Source organism: Mustelus asterias, chromosome 25 (genome assembly GCF_964213995.1).
Source record: "Mustelus asterias chromosome 25, sMusAst1.hap1.1, whole genome shotgun sequence".
NCBI classification, from domain to species: Eukaryota; Metazoa; Chordata; class Chondrichthyes; order Carcharhiniformes; family Triakidae; genus Mustelus; species Mustelus asterias.
The window spans coordinates 18,300,084-18,326,805 of NC_135825.1; the positions used below are offsets into that span (position 1 = coordinate 18,300,084).

General features: G+C 43.3%; 1 protein-coding gene across 1 annotated transcript; it reads right to left on the minus strand.

Moving 5' to 3' along the window:
* On the minus strand, positions 1-23,898 carry LOC144479244 (acidic mammalian chitinase-like). The gene is made up of 12 exons (XM_078197913.1): positions 23,874-23,898; positions 19,898-19,927; positions 19,610-19,811; positions 16,879-16,935; positions 15,959-16,109; positions 14,174-14,298; positions 12,193-12,319; positions 11,540-11,722; positions 5,290-5,406; positions 2,735-2,873; positions 419-473; positions 1-178 (listed from the first exon to the last, which is right to left on the minus strand). The coding sequence occupies exons 1-12, from the start codon at positions 23,896-23,898 to the stop codon at positions 1-3; spliced, it is 1,389 nt and encodes a 462-aa protein (XP_078054039.1).
* Positions 23,899-26,722: the final 2,824 nt, after the last annotated feature.

The following is a 26,722-nucleotide window of genomic DNA, read 5'->3' on the forward strand; positions in this document are numbered from 1 at the left end:
TTACGCCCAGTTGCAACAGCTGCAGGCGGTGTCATAGACCAATCCAGAACCGCAATGTTCCTCGTAGGTCCTTCCATTGACACATTCGTAAAACTTGTTCTTGTCTTTGCGATCAGGGTAGGTACCATTGGCTTTGCCAACGCAGAACCCACTTCCGCCACCGCCACTTCCACCACCACCACTGCTGCTGCCACCACCACTGCTGCTGCTGCCACCACCACCACCGCTGCTGCTGCCACCACCACCACCGCTGCTGCTGCCACCACCACCGCTGCTGCTGCCACCACCACCGCTGCCACCACCACCGCTGCTGCTGCCACCACCACCACCGCTGCTGCTGCCACCACCGCTGCTGCTGCCACCACCACCGCTGCTGCTGCCACCACCACCGCTGCTGCTGCCACCACCGCCACCACTAGGAGCCTGAGTAGGAGGAACAGCTGGCGGCAGTGTTGTTTTGGATGGAGCACAAGCTAGAAGGAAATAAAATTCACAAGTTCATTGCTTGCTGCAAAATTAATAGTAAACAAAGTCAAACGTTGTAATGTCAGGGCTGTTGCTGCTTAGAAAATCTCAGGGTAGAACTCAATTCACAAATGTCTTGGTAATTCAGTTCAGTAAGAGCTACTGGCGAATTCTGATGACAGATCTAATGCTGCCTGAGTCTATTTGTTGGGGTGAAAATTTTGACATGCGATTTAATTATCACTTTATTTTTAATCAAATTGCACAGTTCTTGAACTCCATCTGATTTTTAAAAAAAGATAAATCTGTATCACAATACTGCTGCCTCACAGTGCCAGGGACACGCGTTCGATTCCCGGCTTGTGTCAGAGTCTGTGTGGAGTTTGCATGTTCTCCTCGTGTCTGAGTGGGTTTCCTCCGGGTCTTCCGGTTTCCTCCCACAGTCCGAAAGACATGCTGGTTAGGTGCATTGGCCATGGTAAATTCTCCCTCAGTGCACTCGATCAGATGCCAGAGTGTGGCGACTAGAGGATTTTCACAGTAACTTCATTACAGTGTTAATCTAAGCCTACTTGTGACTAATAAATAAATAAAACTAAATAAATAAACATCCACTTAAATGACAAAATAATACATTCAGTTTATTTAATTATCAATGAGTACTGGATGTAACAACCAGTACAGATTCATGACTTAGCATATTAATATTTTTATGAAAATGTGTTATACAAAATTGACTTTATTACATCCTCAGCTGGATATATATTAATTTATGATGCCATCATCTGGATATTCACTTTTTTTGAAAAGGACATTTTTCCTTAGCAAAGGATACTGGCTTACAGCAGCTGCTGCATTGCATTTGTAAAGGGCACAGTTTGCTTTTTATGGAGACCTGGGGATTTCAAAGAGAAGTCACATAATCCAGCTCTTGGGTAAAAAGATACTGGATTTTCAACAGTCAAGGAGAGACTGCATCAGAGCCAACAGCCAACCCCATCTCTCTTTCTTCATCAAAGCTGAGCTATTTGTGATTTGAAAATCCCAACAGAAGAACTTATTGCTGCAAACTGAGAGTGCAAAAAGGAGAATTCCTAATTAAAAACCACAACATCTAGTGAAAACACCAAGATCCAGCAGCTACTGTGGACCAGGACCAATCAGCTGCAAAGACACATCTGGTCACCATGTGATTTTTTACTTCAGTGAATCTACTTGTTACACTGTCGAGTTTTTTAATAGCTGATACTTGAAGAGTTTTATTTCCTTTTTGCATTCTTGTCGAGTGGGGCATGGGGTTTCCTGAATCGTGTGCATTGTAGATTGGTTGGACTAGCTAAGAAATGATTGCTGAGTCATTAGCACATCTAAACAATAACTGGATTATTAGATATAATGACTTACAGGTGCACATATCTAATGCAAGCAACATTATCACTCTTTACTCTTGGCCATGTGTCCCTTGCATCATCTTTATGGGCAGTGCTCTTTATACCGTCCCACACATTGGACTGGATTATACGGCCTCGCTTGTCCCAAAACAGTAAAATCGTGCCCGAGGTTAACGGACCTTCCCATTGTCTGCCCCTCACCCACTCCGATTCCCATGGTGGGCGGGCCAGTAAAATTCCGGCCATTACATCTTACTGATCCAATACTACAATGTGTGTGTTGCCTGTGCATTAGTAAATTTTGTTTTTCATTAGTGAGTATCATAGAATCTCTACAGTGCAGAAAGAGGCCATTTGACCCATCGAGTCTGCACTGACCACAATCCCAACTGTACCCTATCCCCGTAACCCATGCATTTACCCAAGCTAATCCCCCTGACACTAAGGGGTAATATAGCATAGCCAATCCACCTAATGCACACATCTTTGGACTGTGGGAGGAAACCGGAGCACCTGGAGGAAACCCACGCAGACATGGGAAGAATGTGCAAACTCCACACAGACCCAAGCCCGGGAATTGAACCCGGGTCCCTGGCACTGTGAGGCAGCAGTGCTAACCACTGTGCCACCATGCCGTCCTATTTGGACATAGTTGAGCATTTTAATATTTTGGTAGTAATTTCTGCATCTTTACCTGAATGAGTTTTAGGAATAAAGATGACACTTTACTTGTTAACTGAAGGAGCCTGGTTGGATTTTTCCTTGCACCAGGTTATATACAGTTAAACATATTCGAAATTAGCAATTATTAGTTGCTGCCCATACTGACTTTCTGATAGAAACTAGTAATCAGTTCCAAGTATAAAGAATGCTGATACCTGCAGAAATTCCAAGCTCAGTGTGCAGCGCATTAATGAGAGGATAAGGCCCTTCGTTGCAGAAAGAACCAGAGAAATCATCCATAGCAAGTGTCCACACCATGGCTCCTCCAAAGTTGTTCTTTTTCAACCACTTAGCCTGAAAGACATTGTTCACAACTTTAATTCACAAATTCTTGTTTGAAAGCAACTTCTATCTCAAATTTAACTTATACTCCCTAGGGTCAGTGTTGGGACCTTTGCTTTCCCTCATATATGTTAAGGACCTAGACCTTGGTATACTGGGCACAATTTCAAAGTCTGCAGATGACACAAAACCTGACAACATTAGGATCCGGGAGGGGGGAGGATAGTGCAGGATCTCGAAAGTCCAGAGGCAAGTTGGTGGAAAGGGCATACAGATGGCAGATGAGACTCAATGCAGAGAAAGGTGAAGTAATTCATCTGAGGGGAAGAACATGAAAAGGCAATATAAAACAAAAGATACTTATTTGAAGGACCTGGGTATATATGCACCTAGGTAATTTCATTTTGCAGGACAGGTTGAGAGAGCACCCAATAATGGATGGAGTACCCAGGGCACAGTATACAAGTACAAAGAGGTTGGGCAGGATTTTACAGTCTCGCTCAGGTGAGATCATAAAATCCCGCCTGAAGCCAACGGGGATTTCTATTCTGGGAACCCGGGGTGGGCAATGTGGTAGGTTTTCACTGCTTATGTTTAACAAGGAGAAGTCAGTAGTTTGGCCTGAGCTGGAGTATTGCGCTCAGTCCTGGATACCACCCTTTAGGAAGGACATGAAGGCATTAGAGGATGCGGTAAAGATTCATGAAAGTTGTTCCAAGAAAGAGTAACTTCAGTTATGAAGATTATGGAAATGGATTGGAGATGATGGGTCTGTTTCCATTCGAGAAAACAATGCAGAGAAGAGATTTGATAGAGGTGTTCAAAATTATGAGTACAGGACCAAGTAGATAGGGAGACACTCCCCACTCGGGAAAGGATTAATCATGAGAGGACACAGATGTAATGTAATCAGTAAGAGAAGCAACAGTCGTATGGGGGAAATCTCTGTCATGCAGCGAGGGGTTAGGCTCTGGAATGCATTGTCAAGGAGTAAGGGTGGGCAGATGGTACCAGGTGAGTTGCTATTTCAGAGAGCCGGTGTAGATACAATGGGCTAAATGGCCTCTTTCTGAGCTGTAACGATTTTATGACTCGGTGAAGAATCACGAGTGCCGGGACTTCCAGCTCCTGTTTTCAGGCGGCAGGAATGCCTATGCGAGCGGAAAATTGAGCAAGAGTCCCAAAACGGCTTTCTCACTGGTGGGATTTCCCTATTTGATTGTCTCCCCCACCCCTCACCCCTCCCCCCCCTACCCCTCCCCCCTCCAATAACTTAACGGGAATTATGTCTGATTGTCTGCCTGTCTGTTCATGCTGACATGAATCATGACAGGTCTGCCACCTCCCCCTCCACCGCACCCACTATGGTGTGCATCTGGTGACCAGAACCCACCGGAGGCAGACAGCCCCCACCCGGGAGAGTGTCATGCCTGGGCAATGCCCTGACACTGACCAGGCACGGCCCCTTGGCCCTGCCCCTTGGCACGAAACAGACACTTCCCCTGTTCCTGCACCCTGGCACACTCGTCAGGCACTTCCCCTTGCAATGCTCCCCAGCACTATTAAGAGGGGTGTTCCATGAGGGGAGGGGTTGCATGCAGGGGTGGGCTCCATGTCCCTGGATGGGTGGAGGGGGTGTTCCATGTGGGAGGTGCCAGGATGGTGCTTGTTTTCTTGATTTTTATTTTTTAAATTAGTATGGCCTTCAAAAAAGGTGTCTCATCTCTCAGAAACCTAAGTTATTGGTGGTTCAAGCTCAGTGAAGAGCCCACCCAGCAGCATGACATCATGGGAAGTGTCCCTTCCACTTTTTTTGGTGTTTGAAAATTCAGCGGGAAAACCCAGCAAGGCAGCCAGCGGGCAGGTTGCTCTCCACTTTTACTTCCCGAGACAATACTTTGTCAACAAATCGGAAAACTCCAACCTACATAACTGAATACAAAAGGTGACTTGGTGAAAATGGCCAAAGGTCCTCTGCTAGCTTTGCATGAATAGTGTTTCATTTGACTTTTGTCATAGACCAGGGGCACATGAAATATTTAATGAGTATTGTAATGACTTTAAAATAGATATTCCGAATATCATTCCAATTGCTGTGTAAGTATCTGGGAAGTGAGTCATTTCAGAAAATGCCTCTATTTCTGTGATGGACCATAATTTGGCTACAAAGAGGTGAGTTAACAGAAATATGAACATCTCCCAACACTCTTACATAAGAGACTAACTCAGAAATAAAAATGTTGGTTAAAGAGCATTAAATTATCCATGACACATGCTCCACCAAAGCTTTGTGTAATGGTATACTATTCGTTATTCAACTGATCAATATACCAGCATGATTCCAATGCTGATTGCAACAAACTAGTTGTATGTTAAAACAAATTTTGCACAAAGCCACCAAATAAAAAGTGTAGAACATCAGCGATACCTTGTCTGTAAAGCTTCTCACATTGTCGTATCCAACCCATTCCTTCCCTTTATAAGCATACGGAACCACCTGTGGAGCATCCCATTTCTCAGTGCCCCCTTTCAAAAATGAGCAGATCTGTGAGAAGAGTGAGACATTAGCTTTCAAATCATCCGTTGTCACAAATCATCAGTGGCTTGCAGTGCTTTCAATTTACACTGACAACATTTCTCACTTAATTTTTCTTTAATAACTTATTCAGCTACCATTTTCTCTCAGAGTGGAGGCACTGTCCTGTTTTGCTGTTATAAGCATAGTTTTATTCATAAATAGCAAATGCTGACCAATATTATCCTTTATTAAAAGGTATTCATTGATTCCTCACACCGCATGTTTCCAATCTGGAAGAGACAAATAAGCGTCCAGACTTTATTCAATAACATGAAAGAGATTGATTTCAGGAATAGCATCAACACCAGTTTCCTTACCTTTCAAAAAATGTGGAAATCAGTCATCAGTTGGCACACAAACTGCTAAAGATTGGCTGCAATATTTGTACAAAACCCCTGAATTTTTCTGTAGGGAGCAAGGTTAAGGAGATAAACTGTTATATCCTTCACTTTACATCCTTGTGTATTTTCTAAGACTGACAACAATGGCCAGATGATGAAGGGTGTGACATTTGACAATGGTAGAAATGTCGGTTTCTTTAACAGTAAACCAGATCTTGCTTCAGAGTGAATTGCGCAGGTAATACGCATTGAAGATTATACTTAAGAGCTGGTTTCTCCCTAATAGCAGAGCTTCTTCTGGACAGGGAAGAGAAAATCCAGAAGGGAAGAGTGGAAACCAGTGCTTGTACTATGCTGTAGTTTCACAATAAAACAGTTGTGAATCATCAGAGTGCCTTCTCTGTCTGATTTGATAAATGAATATTCACCTGTAAAACATGGTAGAAGAGGATTGTCCTCAATCTTCTAAAGTGGGAAGATAAAGAAAACAGAAAACAATCTCGGTTTCTGACAAAAGAAAAGATCTCGGTGGGTTTTAAGGTGAAGTAACTGAGTCACGTTGTAAGATCAGAAACTATGATTACCCACCAGTCCTTTCAGCATTAGATTCATAGGAACAAAATGGAGATGTGGATTCGCATCAGTTCTCTAGCTGAAAGGAAGCAAAATATTACACTGAAGAAGTCATAGTCAAAACGTTAACTCTGTTTCTCTCTTTACAGATGCTGCTAGATCTGCTGAGTTTTTCAGCACTTTCTGTTTCATTTCAGAGTCCCAGAGTTTGGACATCCTTAAAGAGGGTGGTCCTCCCAAATGGAATTGCAGGAATGCATCATTTCATCAGCAATGACATAGTTCAGAATGACATACTGTTATTGCTGAGTAAGTCTTCAATGATAAAAGCAAAAATGCGTTTGGACATGAAGAATGACAAAGTATTTGTGTTCTGTAAACGATGGATTTACAGTTCACGAGATGCAGACATTATTATATTCCGCTGAGAAAACCAGGAGGTTCCCGTCAAGAAGTTCAAGAGGTATTGTTGACCTCTGGAGATAAGAGTCTGGCTAACAAGAAAAGAATCATCTGGAAATTGCATAAAAGATTTGTCCATCCTTCATCACAAGTTAAAGCTACCATTAAAGGAGTGCGGAGTTGTGGATAAAGACTGTGTTCGCAACTGTAGTAGGCACAGTGGTTAGTATTGCTGCCTCACAGCACCAAGGACCCGGGTTTAATTCCATCCTCGAGTGATTGTCCATGTGGAGTTTGCACATTCTCCCCGTGTCTGCATGAACTTCCTTCGGGTGCTCTGGTTTCCTCCCCCATTCCAAAGATGTGCAGGTTAGGTGGATTGGCCAAGCTGCATTGCCCCTTAGTGTCCCAAGATATATCGCTTCGGGGGAATGAGCGGGGTAAATATGTAGGGTTACGGAGTAAGCCTGGGCTAGTAGTCAGTGTAGACTCAATGGGCTGAATGGGCATCTTCTATGTTTTTTTGTCATTATAAGGGAAAACTTGTTTTTAAGTTTATTTATTAGTGTCACAAATAGGCTTACATTAACACTGCAATGAAGTTACTGTGAAAATCCCCTAGTCGCCACACTTCGCCACCTGCTTGGGTACACTGAGGGAGAATTTAGCATGGCCAATGCATCTAACCAGCATATCTTTCGGACTGTGGGAGGAAACCGGAGCACCTGGAGGAAACCCACACAGACATGGGAAGAACGTGCAGACTCCGCGTAGACAGTGATCCAAGACGGGAATTGAACCCAGGTCCCTGGCACTGTGAGGCAGCAGTGCTAACCACTGTACTACCAGGCATCTTCTTGATGCATATGGATGATTTTTTATGGAGGGGCATTAATGACTTTGTAGAAAATGTTATTAGTCAAATTAGGAAGGAATTTCAAATTGGCAGTCAAGCTTCTGGGTGGGTCTTTCAGGTATATGGGTTTGGAGATTAAGCAGGGTGAATCAGGCGGAATCTTACATCAACAATATTACTTCTTCAATGTCAATCAAAGAACAAAGAACAATACAGCACAGGAACAGGCCCTTCGGCCCTCCAAGCCCGCGCCGCTCCCCGGTCCAGGATTGAATCCTGAATCCAGGATCCCCGCCCAATTTTCCAGCCTATCTACATACTAATATCCTATCCACCGAGCTGTCCCTCACAGCTACGATGCTTTGTTCATCACAACCTATTAACTCACCCCCACCCCCCCATTTCAGACCATGTGATCTCCAGGGAGAGGCGAAAACCCAGAGTGAAAACCCCAGGGCCAATATGGGGAAAAAAAATCTGGGAAATTCCTCTCCGACCCCCTGAGGCGATCGAAACGAGCAGGAGATCACACTGGCCCTGATCGGAAAATGCTTCCCAACCCTAGTCATTTCCACTTCCACGAACACCATATGAATTCCCTGCCCCCAAGACAGGTTCCCAACTATCCGCAGTCTCGCTCTGTACTGGCACCAGCAAGATGATCATAGAATGAAGCCTTGAAACGAGAAACAAAGAACAATTAGCCCGCGCCGCTCCCTGGTCCAAACTAGACCACTCTTTTGTATCCCTCCATTCCCACTCCGTTCATATAGCTGTCTAGATAAGTCTTAAACGTTCCCAGTGTGTCCGCCTCCACCACCTTGCCCGGCAACACATTCCAGGCCCTCACGACCCTCTGTGTAAAATATGTCCTTCTGATATCTGTGTTAAACCTCCCCCCCTTCACCTTGAACCTATGACCCCTCGTGAACGTCACCACCGACCCGGGGAAAAGCTTCCCACCGTTCACCCTATCTATGCCTTTCATAATTTTATACACCTCTATTAAGTCTCCCCTCATCCTCCGTCTTTCCAAGGAGAACAACCCCAGTTTCCCCAATCTCTCCTCATAACCAAGCCCCTCCATACCAGGCAACATCCTGGTAAACCTCCTCTGTACTCTCTCCAAAGCCTCCACGTCCTTCTGGTAGTGTGGCGACCAGAACCGGACGCAGTATTCCAAATGCGGCCGAACCAACGTTCTATACATCTGCAACATCAGACCCCAACTCTTATACTCTATGCCCCGTCCTATAAAGACAAGCATGCCATATGCCTTCTTCACCACCTTCTCCACCTGTGACGTCACCTTCAAAGATCTGTGGACTTGCACACCCAGGTCCCTCTGCGTCTCTACACCCTTTATGGTTCTTCCATTTATCGTGTAGCTCCTCCCTACATTATTCCCACCAAAATGCATCACTTCGCATTTATCAGGATTGAACTCCATCTGCCATTTCCTTGCCCAAATTTCCAGCCTATCTATATCCTTCTGTAGCCTCTCACAATGTTCCTCACTATCTGCAAGTCCTGCCAGTTTTGTGTCGTCCGCAAACTTACTGATCACCCCAGTTACTCCTTCTTCCAGATCATTTATATAAATCACAAACAGCAGAGGTCCCAATACAGAGCCCTGCGGTACACCACTAGTCACAGGCCTCCAGCCGGAAAAAGACCCTTCCACTACCACCCTCTGTCTTCTATGACCAAGCCAGTTCTCCACCCATCTAGCCACCTCCCCCTTTATCACATGAGATCCAACCTTTTTCACTAGCCTACCATGAGGGACTTTGTCAAACACTTTACTAAAGTCCATATAGACAACATCCACGGCCCTTCCTTCGTCAACCATTTTGGTCACTTCTTCAAAAAACACCACCAGGTTAGTAAGGCATGACCTCCCTCTCACAAAACCATGCTGACTATCGTTAATGAGTTTATTCCTTTCTAAATGCGCATACATCCTATCTCTAAGAATCTTCTCCAACAACTTCCCCACCACGGATCCCATCACAAGTCGTCCCAGATCAGCTGCTGCCAAGGATGAGATGGAAATAGCTGAGGTGTCTGGTCGGACTGATCAATTGGTTAGGCACACAGAGAAAACCAGATGCAAGTTTTGATGTACTCGGATTTAGCCTCGTCATGAAAAATCACTCACCTGATGAAGGAGCAGTGCTCAAAAGCTCATGCTACCAAATAAATCTGTCAGGCTTTAACCTGGTGTTGAGACTTCTTACTGTGACTATCCCAGTCCAACGCCGACATCTCCACATCATGAAAAATCGGAAAGTGAAGGACATCTTGAGAGCGGATAAAAGTTTTAGAACATTGAAACTGGGGAAGTGTATGCCAAAGTTCCCAGCTTTGGGTGATCCCAATGATGTGAAATTAATTGTTTTTATTGATGCCTCACATGCAAACATTGAGGATGGATTTTCCAGGGCAGCAGGATTCGGGATACTTCTTATGTGAGAGAAAGGGAAGTTAGCCCTTCGCACGGAAGGCAAAGAAAATAAGAAGAGTGGTGAAGAGCACACTAGCCGCTGAAACTCTTGAATTTATTGATCTGTTCATATGGTGTTCAAGATCTTGGAAGAAATGCTGTATGAAAAATAGACTGGAAGAACAGTAACAATAGAATGTTGCACTGGCAACCGAACTTTGTGGGATAATGTGCATTCTATAAAGTGTGTAAATGAATAGAGGCTTCGGAGAAACATAGCCAGCTTAAAGCAGATGTTGGAAAGGACAGAAATCTCTAAGGTAGGGTATGTATGTATCAATCATCAATTATCGGATTGTTTCACTGAGAGGAATGTCTCTACAGAGAAAAATGTTGAAGGTGCTAGAAGAGGAATGTTTCACTGTGTAACAGCGGGGAAACAGAATTAACATCAGAATCATTGAAGGAGGCTATTCAGCCCATCGAGCCTGCACCGACAACAATCACACCTAGGTACTATCCCCGTAACCCCACTTATTTACCCTGCTAGTCCCCCTGACACCAAGGGGCAATTCAGTGTAGTCAATCAACCTAACCCACACGTCCTTGGAGTGTGGGAGGAAGAAACACACACAGGCACAGGGAGAAAGTGCAAACTCCACACAGTCACCTGAGGCTGGAATCGAACCTGGGTCCCTGGGCGCTGTGAGGCAGCAGTGTTAACCACTGTGCCACCGTGCTGCCCAGGATTGATTTATTTTTCTATATTTGTACCTGTATACCTTTGCCTAAGTAGAATTGTTTCCGTTTCTTTAAAGAGAGCCAACCTGAAAATGTTAGCAGTGCAGGTCCCTTTAAGAGTAATCCAAGACAAGTTTAAGAGTGAATCGAGTGAAGCTCATTGAAGCTTCGACATAAGGGTCGGGTATGTCTCTGGACAGGGAGACAATCCAGAAGCCAAGAGTGGAAACCAAGATGTGAACTGAACAGTAGTATCACAATAAAATAGTTGCGAATCATTGGAATATCTTCTGCTACTTAATTCAATATCTGGATATTCACCTGTAAAACAGCATTATATCTCTGTTCATCAGGATATAATGATGCATGTTTCAGCTCCTGTTCTGTTGGTACCTAAGCTGAGTGATGCCATGTGTTGTGATTATAGCAGAGTCACAGGATCTTCATACATGGGACAGATGATCAGCTGGGTGCCTTTGGCAAGGATTTCAGAATGCACTGCCTGTTTTAACATTTGGCCATTCTGGAAACTTCCATCACTGCAATTGCAGGGAATAGTGAGCACATGCTTTTAACATACATTTCCCTGTTATTTATTCTGTCCAAGGAAGTTCATCTGATCAATGTAATTCCTCACAACACACCTTTAATGTTTTTGGAGCATTAAATTCAGTACTTGGTTGGTTAGTATTTTCAAATATACTATCTTATGGAATAGAGAAGCTGCCTCAATATCAATACCTCATAATAGGCCAAGATTCCAGCCTGATTGGTGTACTTCCCAGCTGCTCCACGACCAGCTGTATAGGCTCCAACCCCAGTTTTGGATGAGGCCAGTATGAAGGTATGGCCATATGCAGCAAATCCAACATTCAGTTTCTCTGCAGGAGCTCCCTGTTTTCTCAGGAAATTCATTACATAGTCCTACAGGGAAAAAAAAATCGTAAGTGTATGCTCGAAGGGCTTTGCAAACCATATGGCTGAAAACAATAAGACTATTAGAGAAAGGAGCAGAATTAAGCCATTCAGCCCATCGAGTTTGCTCTGCCATTCAGTCATGGCTGATATGTTTTTCAACACCATTCTCCCACCTTTAGCTTGAAACCTTTGATCCCCTTACCAATCAAGAACCCATCTATCTCTGTCTTAAATACACTCAATGACCTAACCCCCGCAGCCTTTTGTGGCAATGAATTCCACAGATTCACCACCCTGTGGCTGAAGAAATTCCTCCTCATCTCAGTTCTAAAGAGTCGTCCCTTTACTCTGAGGCTGTGCCTTTGGATCCTCATCTCTCCTACTAATGGAAACATCTTACCCACGTCCACTCTGAAACAGATAGCCTATATTGAAAGTAATAAATATGATTGGATTCTATTTCCAAGAACACTTACCACATTAAAGTAAAGGTTGGTATAATGATGATCATTTGGGAGAGGAAAAAGAGGGCTATTTTCTCCAGTGGCAATATTCCAGGATCCAAAGAAATCGTATGTCATCACATTGAAAAAGTCCAAGATTCTGGAGGAGAAAGGAATTGAATTAGACTAGAATGAATGGTAATTATCTGACTCATTAAAGGATTGAGGGGTGACAATTGAAATCCTGTCCACAGTCACAGCTGCATTATGATAAATGACAAATGAGAATGAGTTGATGCGTTTGGCTGAGGAAAAAATGTTAGCCAGATTCTTCCTTGAACAATGCCATGGGATCTTTAACATCTACTTAAGAGATCAGACAGAACTTCAGTTTAGCATCACATCCAAAAGACAAGAGTGCAGCACTAACTGAGCATTGCATAATGATTGAAGAGGGGGAATCTTAATGCATGGGAACTTTCTTCTTTAACTTAGAGATATCCTCATCTTATAAAAGAGAAAAGAGAAAAGAGGAAGATGTTCTCCTTGTTTCCAAAACGACATTCAGCTCTCAATCAAAACTGGTAGAAATATTTCAGAACATGATCATGATCGCATTGCCGTTTTTGGGGATTTGGTGTGAGATTGTTGTTTGCTACATTTGCAGACAATGCAGCCGTGTCTATTGTATCCAAAATACTTGATTGACTATGAACATATTTGGGATGCACTGAAGCTATGAAAGGTGGCACATCATTCAAATCCTTTCTACTATTCACCTTCTGCTTTTCAAATTTTACTACTGAAAGAAAGACACATTTGTGCAATTTTCTCAATATTATCCAAGTTGTGAATTCATCATAACAGGGATATTCCCAGCCAATAACCAAACTATCAAACCCAAATCACTGCAAGAAGCTAAATTTAACTCAAGCTCTCTCTCCTCATCTCCCTGCCACCCCTGTCCCTCCCTCCACTCTCCCTGTATTTACCCTCCTTTCCATCACCTTGCTTTAAGAACAGGTAGAGTTAGATAAGGTTTTTTATAAGATTCTCTATCTCCTTGGCAAAATCCAGTGCTACAGTCACTGCATGACAAATTAGTCATTATTAATGTCTAACTTTGACCCTCAACACTGATAGAAAGTTAACTGTGTAGAGATTGAAAGCAGGGCCCAATTCTATCCTCACATGGTGACAAGATGCATGCATTTTACATCTGAAATTACAGGACAAAATAGAAATACCAAGAACATAGCATGACAGTGGTTAGCACTGCTGCCTCACAGCACTAGGGATTGCGTGGGTTTCCTCTGGTGCTCCAGTTTTATCCCACATTCCAAAGATGTGCAGGTTAGGTTGATTGACAATGCTCAAATTGCCCCTTAGTATCCCAAGATACATAGGTTCAGGGATTAGCAGGGTAAATACATGGGGTTATAGGGTAAACCTGGGCAAGAGTCGGTGCAGATTCAATGGGCCAAATGGCCTCCTTCTGCACTGTAGTGATTCTATGATCGAACATTGCCTCAGCTGGATTCAGCAAACTCAATACCAACTGGAGATTGAATGGAGGACTTTCCAGATCTGGATGGTTCAGCTTTTTAAAAGTTTATTTATTAGTCTTACATTATCCGTACAACGATAAGGCTTACATTAACACTGCAATGAAGTTACTGTGTAATTCCCCTAGTCGCCACAGTCCAGCACCTGTTCGGGTCAATGTACCTAACCAGCACGTCTTTCAGAATGTGGGAGGAAACCGGAGCACCCGCAGGAAACCCACGCAGACACAGGGAGAATGTGCAAACTCCACACAGACAGTGACCCAAGCCGGGAATCGAACCCGGGTCCCTGGTGCTGTGAGGCAGTAGTGCTAACTACCGTGCCCCATGGTGCTACTAACTAGTTAAACTTGCTGAACTAGCAAAGAAGCACAACAAATTATCCCCATAGACAGTCCAGTCTAAACAAGTTATCCCCATAGACAGTCCAGTCTAAACAAGTTACTTACTGTCCAAGGTTAGCAACCTCATATCGCATATTGATGTAACCCGGTGCAGCACCAATTGCAGCTGAAATCAGCATCCTGGGTTTTCCAGAGCTTTTCGCCTCAGCTTCAAAAGCTGCCAACATTTCCTAGAGGTTGAAAATGAGCAAAGTTTCAGAACCTCACCAAATGGAGGGTTTCAGACACAGGCTAAAGAATTGTCCAGCTTCATAATATATATCCATGACCAAGTGTCTTACAACAATTTATCTAATCTAACGGTAAAGCCAGAGGTACGATCAGGCTTAAATGCAGCCCAGATCAATTGTTGTTACGATGTGGAGATGCCGGCGTTGGACTGGGGTAAGCACAGTAAGAAGTCTCGCAACACCAGGTTAAAGTCCAACAGGTTTATTTGGAATCATGAGCTTTCGGAACGCTGCTCCTTCATCCAAAAGCTAGCGATTCCAAATAAACCTGTTGGACTTTAACCTGATAGCTCTTACTGCACAGTAGCCAGAACCATGATTAATGAGAATTCAATTAAATTATTTTCATTGAGTAATTTCATGTGCTTCACATTTAAACATTCCATTTTCATGTTTCGCAAATCCTGCAAACCTGTCTTTTAAAACTGTTTGGGGGTAATCTTACCAAAAAAATTGCTGAACGAGAGTGAAAACAGGAGAGAAACGTGCCGATTTTTTGGGGCGAGCTCCCAGACGCAATCGGACAGCACGCAGAAAAGAAAGAGCCCAAATGTGATTCTCAGCAGCAAGGAGGGTGGGCGGAGCTATTCTTGCTGGAATGCCAGCTGATGAGCACTAGGGGCACCATTGCGCAGGTTCCCTGATCTCCCAGATCTGTCACTCACCCCCACCACTCCCCTGGATAGATCGCCCCTTCCCTAATTGCTGTCCTGGTCATTGCTCCCTCCCTCACCACCCTCCCCCCAACCCCCAATCACAGGCCCAGACATTGGAAATCCCACACCCCTTAATCGCTGCCCCGGATGATGCCGATTGCCACCCGCCACCTGCCCCAGCCAGTCACCACCACCCCGATGCAGAGTGCCCCCAATACTGAGTACCCCCTGCCCTCCCCCCTTCAGAGCTCCCCTTCCAGCCTACCCCCATCATGGCCCCACCCCTGTTATGGGCCCAATTTGTCAGGCCCCAACCACTACAGGCCCCGCCCCCAAGCCCCATCCGCCACTTAGCACTTCCCAGTGCCCGGTGGCAATCTGGTAGTGCCAGGGTGCCAGACTGACACTGCCTCATGGGCACTGCCCACCCCTGCCCCTGACTATCCAGGGCTTCAATAGCCTGTGGTCCCATCGGTGAGGCCATCACATCTGGTCCCCATTGGTGGGGACCATCTGTGATCCTCGGTGATGAGGACTTCGACTGGGGAGCAGCTAAGGGCAAATGAGCCCGGAAGATAATGTATTTAAATTGTGTTCTGCACATAGACATCGGAAAGGACGTGAAGCTGATTTCACCAGCAGAATGAGGCTGGTAACATCGCAACAGGAGTAAAACAGGGCACGAACACAGTGACCCGATCCTACCGGCTTGCCACACCGGTCAACCGGCAGAACGAGCTGATAAGATCGCCCTCTTTAAGTTGATCAGCTTGCAGATCAGCCATGATCCCACTGAATGGCCAAACAGACTGGAAGTGCTCAATGGCCCATGCCTGTTCTGGCATTCCATGTCCTTGGTGAGGACCTTGGAAAAATATTCAATTTTACAAACACGATAGAAAGATGTTTTATTTCAGCAATGAGACTAAGCTTCCTGATCTTACCTTCACCAACACAGTGAAGAGACGTTTGCCTACTGTCCCAGGATATTCCCAGTCAATGTCCAAACCATCAAACCCATAACCACGCAGGAAGCTAATCACAGACTTGATGAAAATCTGGCGAGTTCCTGCCGAGGAAGCCATGGCAGTGAATCTAGAGGTGAGTAGAATGTTAAACAAGGTCAGAACTGAAATATTTTGGTTTCATTAATTACAAGTTGAACATTTAAAAGCTTTGACTCTTATTGTTTTATAATATGGGTAGGGAAGACTATTAATCCAGAAACTCAGCTAATGTTCTGGGAATCCCGCCATGGCAGGTGGTGGAATTTGTATTCAATAAAATATATCTGGAATTAAGAATTTACTGATGACCATGAAACCACTGTCGTAAAAACCCTTTAGGGAAGGAAATCTGCCATCCTTACCTGATCTGGCCTACATATGATTCCAGAGCCACAGCAAGTGGTTGACTCTCAACTGCCCTCCAAGGGCAACTAGGGATGGGCAATAAATGCTGGCCAGCCAGCGACGCCCACATCCCACGAATGAATAAAAACATATATACAAGGAAACAAATTAGAATTTACTAAAAGAAAATTATGAAATGGCCTTGCTCTCTTGCTGCTCTGGATAATCAGTTGAATCAATTTTCACTGAGTGTATTAATGTAAATAAAGCCTTTATAAAAATAATGCAATATTTCCTTTTAGATATAATCTCATAAATATTGTTTGAATTATATTTTACACACAGTTGAACATAGTCACAGTAAGCTCATTAATGAAAATCTATTACTTGTCAAAAAATACAATTATACTTTCCAAATCTTTGACCCCAGCTTATTTTATATTATGAGCAATCGGAAAATAAGCACTTTTCACCCAATATTGAAATAATATATAAAAGTATTTTCATCTTACTTCTGACCGCCAAACTTCCAGCCTCCAATGGACAGGAGCGTCTTAAGGTTTCCATTTCTGTTATAAGAATGAAGAAATTGTTCTTTCAGAATAAGGAACATAAGCAAATGTATTTATTAAACAACAGCACTGCTGAAAATGATTATTGTCTTAATCTTTTTACTGCTTTCTCTTTTTGGGGCTAAATTTTAGTTGAACAGAAATACCTCAGAGCAGAACATAATGTGACACTGGGGGAGTGAAGGTAAGGTTCAAGCCTTATCCCACAGACTATCTCTCTATCACTGTTATGACATGGAAGGAGGCCATTTGGCCCATTGTGTTTGCACCAGCTCTCCAAATGAGCACCATGACATTGAACCATTCTCCTGCCTTTTCCCCGTACCTCTGTACATTGTTTCTATTCAGATGATCACCTAACCCCCTCTTGAATGCTTCAATTGAACCTGTCTCCACTACATTTCCAGGCAGTGCATTCCAGATTCGAACCACTCGCTGTGTGAAAAGGTTTTTCTCAAATTGCATTTGCTTTAATTGCAAATCACTCTAAATCTGAGGCCTCTCATTCTCAATCCTTTTACACGAGGGAACAACTTCTCCCTATCTATTCTGTCCTGCCCTTGCATGATTTTGAATATGGGATGTGGATGTCGCTGGTACTGCCAGCATTTAGTGGTCATCCGTAATTGCGTTTGAGAAGTTGACAGTAGGAGGTCTTGTGGTGCAATGGGAAGTGTCCCTGCCTCTGAGCCAGAAAATCTGGGTTCAAGTCCCACTGCTGTATTTTATGCCCAAGCTGGGTTCAGTTGGGTGGAATGTGGCAATGCCTCCCTGACCTACTCATGGTGGGGGACACAGTTCTGTTGTCTGGACCTGGCTTCGAGCAGAAACTTCAAAATAAGGCTTTTTGTGATCCACTTTCTTGAACTGCTGCCATCTATCTGGTGCTGTTAGGAAGGGAATTCCTAAATATTTGTCCAGCAACAGTAGAAGAACAATGATGTTGTTCCAAAACAGGATGTTGTATGGCTTGGAGGGGAACTTGTAAATGGTTCCCTGGTATGTGCTACCCTTGACCTTCCAGGTGGTAGAAGTCCTGGGTTAGGAAGGTGCAGTCCAAGGAACCTTCATTGGTTGTTGTAGTGTTCCTTGTTTCTAGCATCCAGTGCTGCCAGTCTGAGTTGGTGTTTGAGGGAGTGAACACAAATTGATGCATTGGGTGCAGACCAAGCAGATTCCCTTGTACTCGCTGGTGTCAAGTTCTTTCAATGTTGTGTGTTCGAGCTGCACTCTTCCAGACAAGTGGAAAGCATTCCACTACACTCCTGAATTGTGCCTTATTGATGGTGGACAGGATTTGAGATGGCAGGAAGTGAGTTACTCACTTCACAATTGCTAGTCTCTGACTGCTCTTGTATCCGCGGTGTTTATACGATTGGTCCAATTCAGTCTGTGGTCAACAATAACTCCCAATATGTCAATACTGGAGAAAGGGTGGGTGCAGAGGTGCGTATAGAATTGTAATACTATTTGAATGTCTTCAATTTTGCCAGGGTTCCTTGATATCACAGTCAGACAAATGTTGCATTGATTACACAGGGGGTCACTCTCACCTTCATGGATTTTGCTGGCAACATGGATATTGCAGCTTTGAGTAAACATCAGAAACAAAGCCCTGTAGCAAGTCACCTGGTTGTCCTCTAAGGCAGGAAAGTACAAAGGGCAAGGCAGGAGTTTAAAAACAAAACCGCTTCACATTGGGCTACAATAATGGGGACCAGTGTCAATTTTGTGAGAATATTTAACACACATTGATTGGATCTTTTTAGCTGGCTGGAATAACGAAAATGCAAATGCCATCTCAGTCATTCTGAGTTGCTGAACAGAGTGGAAATTCCAGCTCTCTCCATAGCCCAGTGTTTCTGCACAGATGCGGGTTTGTACACACTGCATTTTGTACGACACACATGGCAGCCTGTGCACCAGCGTATTCCAGGATTCAGGTGCAAGTGCAACATTTAGTATATGTGGCAAATATAATCTAGTTGCACACTAATTAAAATAACTCTCAGTTTACCATCTCAGGGGTTTCAAATTGCAATGTGGAATGAATATAAAGTATTTCCTTGTTTATGTGGCACAACATGGTGATACTATGATTGCGCCAGGCATTGTCAGACCCGCTGGGCATTGACTCATCTCTGTCAATGGGACACAAATCAATATAACCCAATTTCACCCTTATATCAACATTAGATTAGTTAGATAGTCAACATCTTTTCCCAAAGAGAGGGGATTCTAAAATTAGAGGACACAGGTTTAAGGTGAGAGGGAAGAGATACAAGAGGATCCAGAGGGGCAATTGTTTCACACAGAGGGTGGTTAGTGTCTGGAACAAGCTGCCAGAGGTAGTAGTAGAGGCGGGTACAATTTTGTCTTTTAAAAAACATTTAGACAGTTACATGGGTAAGATGGGTAGAGAGGGATATGGGTCAAACGCGAGCAATTGGGACTAACATAGCAGGTAAAAAAAAGGGCGGCATGGACATGTTGGGCCGATGGGCCTGTTTCCATGCTGTAAACCTCTATGACTCTATCTATATAACTGGGTCAATCATGTTATATTTCCATATATTGGGGTAATTTTTCAATGGTATACAGAATACAATAAAGACATTAAACTATATTTAGCATTGCAGGAATGTTCTCAATATTTATGGAAAAAATATACTTGTTTTTAAGGCTGTTGAATGAGTGGTAGAGTTTCACATCGTTCACTTCAGTGGTAGTGATTTGATTGTGCTTCATTCCAGCGAAAGAGTAGATCACATGTGTGCACAAGCAGGGATCCACATTCTCTGGCAAGAACTTCCCCGCTCCTGGTCTGTACTGGGACCAGTTTGTAAAGTAACAAACCAGTCTGTAGGCAGAGCCTGAGAGTGAGGAGAAAGGAAAATCAGCACTGAGCCTCTACTCATTACATAAAATTCAAAATAGCTCAAAAAGCACAAAAGCTCACCCAGTTCCAGGCACGCCAACAAGACCACTGCTGTAATAAAGAATATAGGAGAAGTGTTAAAATGATGATCAAAATATTCTGAAAGGTTTAAGGTTCACTGCAAAAGCTGCAAAATTTTCCTTCAAGTCATCGTCAAATTGATTATGTTTAAGAAAGTAGCTGAATTAAACTCTACAGACGGATCAATTTTCAAATGCATCTGAAAATATTCAAATGCTATTAAGATTTCCATCAATTTGAAATATCCTGCACTGAAATTGAGGTGAATGATAACACCCAAACTGGAATAAACAGAAATTCTGAGAACGAAAGAACAGGTAGATTTACAAGGTAGAAAAAAAAGAATCTGTACAAAAAGCTGATGCTGTTTGATTCTTCATGGAGATATTTCAGTCAAATGAACAGAAACTGAAATGCCAAACAACTTTATGACTACACCCTTGCAAATGAAATTTTCTGGCAAATCACCAATTATCAATGTGGTTGCACAGCATTCCTTTGCTAATTTAAACAATGAACAGTAGATAGTTAGCTTGCTAGCTTGGATGGCTAGTTAGTGATGCCAACAGCCGCGGGTTCAATTCCCATACTGGCTCAGGTTATTCGTGAAGGCCCTGCCTTCTCAACCTTGCCCCTCACCTGAGACATGGTGATCCTCAGGTTAAATCACCACCAGTCAGCATATGGTCATCTGGGACGGTAGCAAATTTAGTTTTTAACCTAACAATAAGGCATCTTCAAATGATCCATTCCTTTACATTGAGACCTGAACCTGAGAAGGGATTGTCCTCTTTGTTATATTCCCCATTTAAATAGCCTTACAATATTCTGAAGGTTGGGTAAAAGGTTGCAGGATGGCTCCATTCTCTTTCTATGCCTCAGTTGATCATAACAGGTCTCTTTAAAGAATCTTCTCACCAATTTAATGAGTGTTTAACTGGAGAACGATATATTTTGTGAGAAGTGTTTGTGGACATGCTCATAGTTAGCCATAATCGCTGCTTGTTTGGCTTTGGAGACGCTTTGCTCTTCAACATGTCTTTCTGGAAAGTGGGAGTGAACTTTTGAGTTCCTCAGGGACAATTGCATCTCTGAGGATTTTGTGCGTGGGATCTAACTTTAGCACGCGTATCTATCGATTGAAAACAAGTTGCTTAAGTCTTTCAAACCCAATATAGTTTTGCTCGGGTGACTTGCAGGAAGTTTGGAATTTTTCCCAGTACACCTCTGGTACCAGCCCATACACACTCTGAAAGCCATCATTGCTCATCTCGTAGTTTGTCGATTCTCATTAAACAATAGGGAATAAACCTCATGGGTTTTCCCTGTTAATCTGATTTGCAATATTAGGGTCCAAACCTCCACTCGCAACTTCAATCTCATTGTAAATTTTCTGAATGACACAAAAATTGCTTTCATGTCCTTCTCATTAAGCCTTGGTATCTTAAGAGCTCAATGATCAACCCTAGGTTAGTCATTTACCATACTTGTCTCCAATGGGTACAGCCGATACTTCCCCCCTCAGTTCCATCTAGCTTAGCTTCTGCTCTGTTTTTGCCTTTAACTTGCTTTCATAATTTTCCCCTGGAAAGCTCTTTCTCTATTATTAAACTAGAAAGAGTGCAGAAAAGATTTATTAGGATGCTACCGAGACTTGATTGTTTGAGTTATAAGGAGAGGTTGGATAGACACTGGGACTTTTTTCCCTGGAGCATAGGAGGCTTAGGGGTGATCTTATAGAGGTCTATAACATAATGAGGGGCATAGATAAAGTAGGTAGTCAACATCTTTATCCAAAGGTAGGGGAGTCTAAAACTAGAGGGCATAGGTTTAAGGTGAAAGGGGAGAGATACAAAAGGGTCCAGAGGGGCAATTTTTTCACACAGAGGGTGGTGGCTGTCTCAAACAAGGTACCAGAGATGGTAGTAGAGGCGGGAACAATTTTGTCTTTTAAAAAGCATTTAGACAGTTATATGGTTAAAATGGGTATAGAGGGATATGGGCCAAACGTGGACAATTGGGACTAGCTCAGTGGTAAAAAATGAGCAGCATGGACAAGTTGGGCCAAATGGCCTGTTTCCATGCTGTAAGACCTCAATGACTCTCTCTTTTCTGAAATTCTCCCTCCTGCTTTCTTTTCTGTCCCTTTTTTTGTTTTCCTGGAAATCTCATTCCTCCTTTTTCCATTCTCTCCTGTCTTTTTCTTTCTTCTTTGTTCCTTGAAATATTGCTTTTACTTTCCAAGGCTCCAGCTGTATCTTTGCTCATTTCAGATTCTATGCCTATCTCATGTTCTTCAGCTTCAACTGAAAAGTGGCCAGAAGTTCAAGGCTTTTCCTAGCTTTTGAGCAGAATCTCACTCCTAACTGTTCAGCGAAACTCCGTAACTCTTGAATGCAGAAGTGTTCCAAGTTACTTCATTCTGCTCCATGAATGGAGACAGTGGTGCAGTGGCATTGTCACTAGACTAGCTTCCAGAATTACTGGTTGGCCCTGGCTTCAAGTCCTGCCATGACAACAGGTGAAATGTAAATTCCATAAAAACCTGGAATTAAAAGTCTAATGATAACCATAAAACCATTATTGGAAAATCCTATCTGGTTCATCAAATAGGGAAGGAAATCTGCCATCCTTATCTGGTCTGGCCAATTGGTGACTCCAGATGTGGTTGAATCTTAAATGCCCTCTAAAATGGCCCAGCAAGCCATTCAGTTCAAGGGCATCCACACCCAATGAATTTAAAAAAAACTATCCTCAAACATGGACTTGTTAAATATTCTAGTTCTGTGGCCTGTTTGGAAGGTTAAAAGTATGCCTAAGAACCAATTTGATTTCCCACTTCCTATCCCTCATTGTCCATGAATCCAACCACAGACACAGCCCCCAGATTTCCATTAAGTCAGGTGGGAAGAGGGACATCAGTTGCCCCCTCTTTCCACCACTCCTCAGTTGACCACAACAGGTGTTTTTAAAGTATTTGTTTGCCACTCTCATTGAGTGTTTAAATGCTTAAATGCTGTGATTATAAAATACACACACAGACATTCCTGTAAATTATAAAAGAAAAGCAAATAGTATTTCTCCAAATCTCACTCACATGAGCATTTAAAATCTCTTGCGCGCACACACACATGCATACTCACACACATATGTGTACAAACACTCACACAAACATGCACACACACACACATGTCAATTGCATACAGATCTTGTGGATTAATAGATTAAATGGTTTCAGATTGGACCCAATGCTACTTCCTGATTCTGCATCAAAATAACTTAAAAATATTTTAATGGACACTTTCCATCTTTTCCTCAGGAGTCAGCAGCTGCCATGTTAATACTGCCTGCATTGTGTAACTGGATAAAAGACAGACAGGGCACAAGCTTGCAGGACAGTTAAAGAGAGCACGCATGCCATCTGAGGGTCTTTCTGATCTCATTCTGACTGGCCTGGGAATTAGCAGCTTTTTAAAAACAAAGAGAGTTAGCTTGCTCATCACATGATCTCCTCTCACTGATTGGCCAGTTATCCAAATATGGCTATGCTAAATTCATTTCAATCCCACCGTTTAAAAGTTAGTAAATGATATGGCTGGTGGAGTTCCTTTCTCAATGGGCATCCATTGTCCAAAGTGGATTGATTCAATTGCTTAGTCCACACACAGCTGGATACACATATCTGGATATGTTGTGAATGACTCAGGAGATGGTCTATATTAATTGTCTGTTAAGGGATACTTCTAGACAGCCCAGCTCCTAGTTGATGACTTAGTAATTTGTAAGGTACAGCTTTGTGAAGGTTCAGCCATCTTAGGTGCTGCCATTTAAGTCACATTTCAAATGCTGTTGTTCAGCCTTTTCAAACTTATCTGCTGGGTTCAACCCATCAATAAATGATGTCATTTTCGACAGAAAACATGGTTTCATTTTCACGGACAGTATCAGAGGTAATGAAATGGTAAAACAAGCTTACCTGTTCCAAGTAGAAGCTTTGCCATCTTGCAGCTGGTGTGTTGTGGTCATCAACTCTCTCTTTTATATACTGAGTTTATCATTAGTGCTAAATAACTCCAAACACCATTAACCTTATTACTGGTAAAGGGTCAGTCACAATGGAAAAATAACAGGTCTTATCTTATCTTCATAACATTATTTGCATCACCCTGTGAGTAACCATTTTTCTCCTCTACAATGTTATCTGGATTGTTGACCTTCATTGCAACCCCAGACTTGTTCTTACTTTTTTATACTAGAAACAGGCCAGGGGAGAATTGAGAGACCCATGTTCTTTTAACGTGGGATGGTGATTCCCACCTTTTAATGTTCCTGACCTGAACTTCTGACATCAGTGCAACCCTTTTCACCAATAGGGTGCACTTTCAAACAGAAAGCTGTACAGTCACACAGTGGTGATGTTCACTAGACCTGTAATCCAAAGGCCCAAGCTAAGGCTCTGGGTCATGGATTCAAATCCCAGCACAGTTGCTAATTAAATTTAAATTCAGTTAACAACTTTGGAATTGAAAGATAGTTTCAGTGATGGTGATATGTTTAGCATGTGTTTGGGGGCAAATTAGCTCTGATGGCAGATGTGTGGGTTCAATCAGCATGGGGTTCAGTCACTAATTGACTTATTTCAGATTTTAACCTGAATTACAATGGAATGATCTGAGGTTAAGCGGCTACAATCATTTCTCAAATTCATGAGGAAAATCTAAATTTAATCCAATAGAGCTGATGTTGGATGCTTTATTTTTGATGTTTAATGCAAATCATAAAATACTAACTCTAATTTTCTTACAGAATTTGAGCCATCAATCAGTTACAGGATCACCAAGGGCAACCATTACATAAGAACATAAGACCTCGGAGCAGGAGTAGGCCATCTGGTCCCTTGAGCCTGCTCTGCCATTCAATAAGATCATGGCAGATCTTTTTGTGGACTCAGCTCCACTTACCCACCCACTCACCATAACCCTTAATTTCTTTACTGTTCAAAAATTTATCTATCCTTGCCTTAAAAACATTCAATGAGGTAGCCTCAACTGCTTCATTGGGCAGGGAATTCCATAGATTCACAACTTCCACAGATTCCTCCTTGACTCAGTCCTAAATCTGCTCCCCCTTATTTTGAGGCCATGCCTCCTAGTTCTAGTTTCAACTGCCAGTGAAAACAACCTCCCTGCTTCTATCTTATCGATTACCTTCATAATCTTATATGCTTCTATAAGATCTCCCCTCATTCCTCTGAATGTTCCATTCTAGCACTAAGCCCTGTGGTGGAAACAGGAACCCAGAGCATGATGGGTAAGTGCACTTAATTGTGCAATGTTCAAATTATTAATTTTGCTGCTGCACAGTTAACGTGACTCACATCTCAGGATAGGGCGGGCAAGAAACTGGTTGCTCTGCCATCACGTCCGGGCACCATATTTAAAAGGCACATGGACAGCCCTTTGTTAATCATGCCAGGACACCTGCAGAAAGATGCTCAGCAGACAGCAGCAAATTTTGGCCCACTTATTGAGGGATGCCTCCCTGGAAGACATCAAGGAGGGAGTGTCCTTTTTCCCAATAATGGTGGGAGCTGGCTCTCCCAACTGACCACAGTGGCCTGGGAGAAGGTCAGCAAGGTAGTCTGTGCCCATAGGGTGGATAGGAGAACCATCCTCCAGTGCAGGAAATGGGTCAGTGTTGTAGCCCCCTCCACAAGGAACACTGCACTCACTCCAAATTCACACCAACACACTTTTTCTGATTCAGTCATCGGACATGGCCATCACTGTTTAGGCAGAATGTTAGTTGCCCAACTCTGCCGTGAGAAGGTGGTGGTGTACGGCCTTTCTGAACCGCTGCAGTCTATATGCTGTGCTGTTACGAAGGATTTTGACTGAGCCACAGTGAAGGCACAACCATGGGTTGTGGAGGGGAGGGAAACCTGCAGGAGCTGCTGTTTACATGTGCTGCTACTAGTGTCCATTTAGCTGACAGCACTCACAGGTTTAGAAGGTAATATCAAAGGAGCCTTGCTGAGTTGCTGCAATGCACCTTGTACATGGTACACACTGCAGGGACTGAATATCGAAGGTGGTGAATGGGGTGCTGATCAAGCAGGCTGAATCACCCTGGATGCTGTCTAGATTGTTAAGTCTTTATGGAGCTGCACTCATGCACCCAACTGGAGAGTAATCCATCCCAGTCCTGACCTGTGCCTTGTACATGGTGGTAAGGCTTTAGGGAGTCAAGTGGTTAGTTAGGAGCTACAAAATTAGCAGCCTATGCCTGGTCTTTCATCAAATTTGCTCACCATCCATCCTTCTGCCCTTTGCATAGGAGAAGACAACAGGAGAGAGAAAGAAGACGGGAGATGCATTGCCAGAGCTTTTACCCCTCACTGTATTCGAGCAACAGGCTGCAGAGATGGCAAGGGAGGATAGGGACCATGTCTGTACCGAGGGTGAGGCCGGCCTCTCCCAATAATCCAGTGAGGAAGCATGCATTATCCTGAGACCTTCAGAAACTCGAGGTGATTTATGTGAGCAATGTTTGAGCCCAGACAGCCACTCACTCTGGAGTTTCTCCATACCAGGCTCCAGCAAGAATCAGTGGAGACCAATCCCCTCCAGTGAAGAAAGCCCAAGAACCCAGGCCTCCTCTTCAGAAGATGTCTTCTCACCTGTAGACCAGTCACAGCAGTCATCTCACCCTCCACTAGCCCAGAGATACACACCTTGGTGGGTGTTAAATCTAATGTAAGGTCACTTCACCAACAGGGGTCTACAGCAAGCAAAAGCAGGAACAGCCAAAGTTTCTGGCACATTG